Here is a 2,110-nt window from a genome sequence, read left to right as displayed (position 1 = left end):
TAAAAGAAAAAAATTCTTTTTCTTTATATAATTTTGTTTACGTGGCAATAAAACCATATATTTCCCTCCCCTTCCTCTCGCCCTTCCTTTCTTTTTCCCTTTCACTTTCGTTTTTATCGGGAAATTCAAAAAAAAAAAAGAAAAAAAATGGGGGTCGATTTTTATTAATCAAAAAAAATTTTTTTCCTTTTTTGGCGAGTGAATTTCCGTTAAAAAAAAAAGTATAAAAGTTTAAAAATTTAATAAATTTAATAATATAATATACGTACGCGTCATTTTCAATTATTTCCCCTTTCCCTCCCCCCTTTAAAAAAAAAGAAAAAGGAGTAAATCGAATGGAAGAAAATTTTTTGGAAAAAAGTTTTCTTTTTTATCAATTTTTAATAATGTAAAAATAAACGATAAGGAGGTATATAAATTGGGCGAGTGAAAAAAAGGAAGTAAAAAAAAAAAAATGGCGGAAAGGACACTCGAGAAAATCCCGTGGCAATGGACTTTTCATTAGTCAAACTGATTTTATTGCCCTAAGAGTGGAGAAAAAAGGCAACGGGGGGGCAAATCGATTTTCATTTATTATCAATAACTTTTTTAAAAGTTACTAAAAATTGTTTTTTTGCTTTTTTTGTTTTTTTGTTTTTTTTTTTTTTGTCGTAGTCGTTATTAAATTGAAAAAAAAAAAAAAAACAAAAAATTAAACAAAGTAAAAAAAAAAAAAGGGAAAAAACAACGAAAAGGTAATCAAATCCAATCCAGGCTTTTTTACTGGGGGGAGGGGGGAACAACAAAAAAATTTTATTTATTTACTGTTTTTTTTTTGCTCTTCGTTAAAAAGTTTTATTTATTTTGATAGTAATTAGTTATAAATTAGATAAAATAATTTTTTTTTTTTGTTTTGTTTTCAGTTTTAAAAATGCATTCGATGGGATTACATTCGGCTTTGGCCATAAAAAGGCAAAGGAAAAGAAGAGCGGATATGAAAAAGGCAAAGGGTCGTCGTTATAGCATTCAAAGCACCGAATCCGGTTTGGGCGGATCCCAAAGTTCTTTTGCAAGTCCACGTAACAGTTTAGACGGAACGGAAAGGTCAAAGAAAAAAACAATGAAAAGCAAAGTGACCAGCTTTGAAAGCAACGTAGGAATCGGAATGCTTCAAATCGGTGTCGTTTTTATCGTTTTGGGTGTTTTCCTATTGGGTTCTACACTAATACCGGATGATTTCGACGATTGGTCATGGCAAAACATATTCACTAAAAAGGCATGGTGGAACGAATTAGTTATAACGGGTGCCTTCGCATTGTTGCTAGGCACATTCCTAATAGTTTTAGATAGATTTATTTCTAAAAAAGAAGAAGAAGAAATTAACGAATACGTACAGGGACAATTGACGAGATCCCGATCGGGACACAGATTGGTAAGAGATGTCGAAACGGGTAATTTGATACCTAGGAGAACGAAAACTCTAACGGCAATATCCGACAATTTGCAACAAGGAGAATTTGACGACGTGCCCGCGGCCGTTCATTCGCCAAAATTGAAAAGTCCACCGCCGAACGGTAATCAGGTATTCATGAACGGAGAAACGGGTATGTTGAGTCCTCAATTGGAAAAAATATTAGAAGAAGACATATCACCGTTAATGGACCACGATAAGTTGCCTAATATGAACGTTACGATGGATGAATACGACATTGGAACCGTGAACACGAGTCCGGCTTCAATATTCGAAGCTCACGAAACTCAGGAATTAATAAAGACACCCATGAGCAAATACCATCAAATAAGAAGAACAAAAATATAGGAAAAACTATTCACCAACCAGTACCAAGGTGGTATCATAACCAACGATATCGAAAGGTAAACATTATAATTAAAAATTATTTAAAAAAAACTCGAACGTACCTTTCGATGACGTCATGAAAGCATGATGATGACGTATTTAAAACATTTTGTTTCACGTCACAAAACAAGCAAAGCGTTTTTTTTTTTTCTATTTGAAATGTTTTCTTGTTAAACGTTTATTCGACGTTTAATATAAAACTTATTTGTATAACTATAATAATAATAATAATAATAATAATAATAATAATAATAATAATAATGATAATTTATT

At 31.7% G+C, this 2,110-nt stretch overlaps 1 protein-coding gene across 1 annotated transcript; it reads left to right on the top strand.

Moving 5' to 3' along the window:
- Positions 1-335: 335 nt before the first annotated feature.
- Phum_PHUM209880 (uncharacterized protein) lies at positions 336-1,798 on the top strand (the record flags this gene model as incomplete). Its single annotated transcript, XM_002425523.1, has 2 exons — positions 336-360; positions 903-1,798. The coding sequence occupies 2 exons, from the start codon at positions 336-338 to the stop codon at positions 1,796-1,798; spliced, it is 921 nt and encodes a 306-aa protein (XP_002425568.1).
- Positions 1,799-2,110: the final 312 nt, after the last annotated feature.

Source organism: Pediculus humanus, genomic scaffold (assembly GCF_000006295.1).
Source record: "Pediculus humanus corporis 1103172107560 genomic scaffold, whole genome shotgun sequence".
NCBI lineage: Eukaryota > Metazoa > Arthropoda > Insecta > Psocodea > Pediculidae > Pediculus > Pediculus humanus.
The sequence above is the reverse complement of the archived record's forward strand: the minus strand, read 5'-3'. Positions and strand labels throughout refer to the sequence as shown.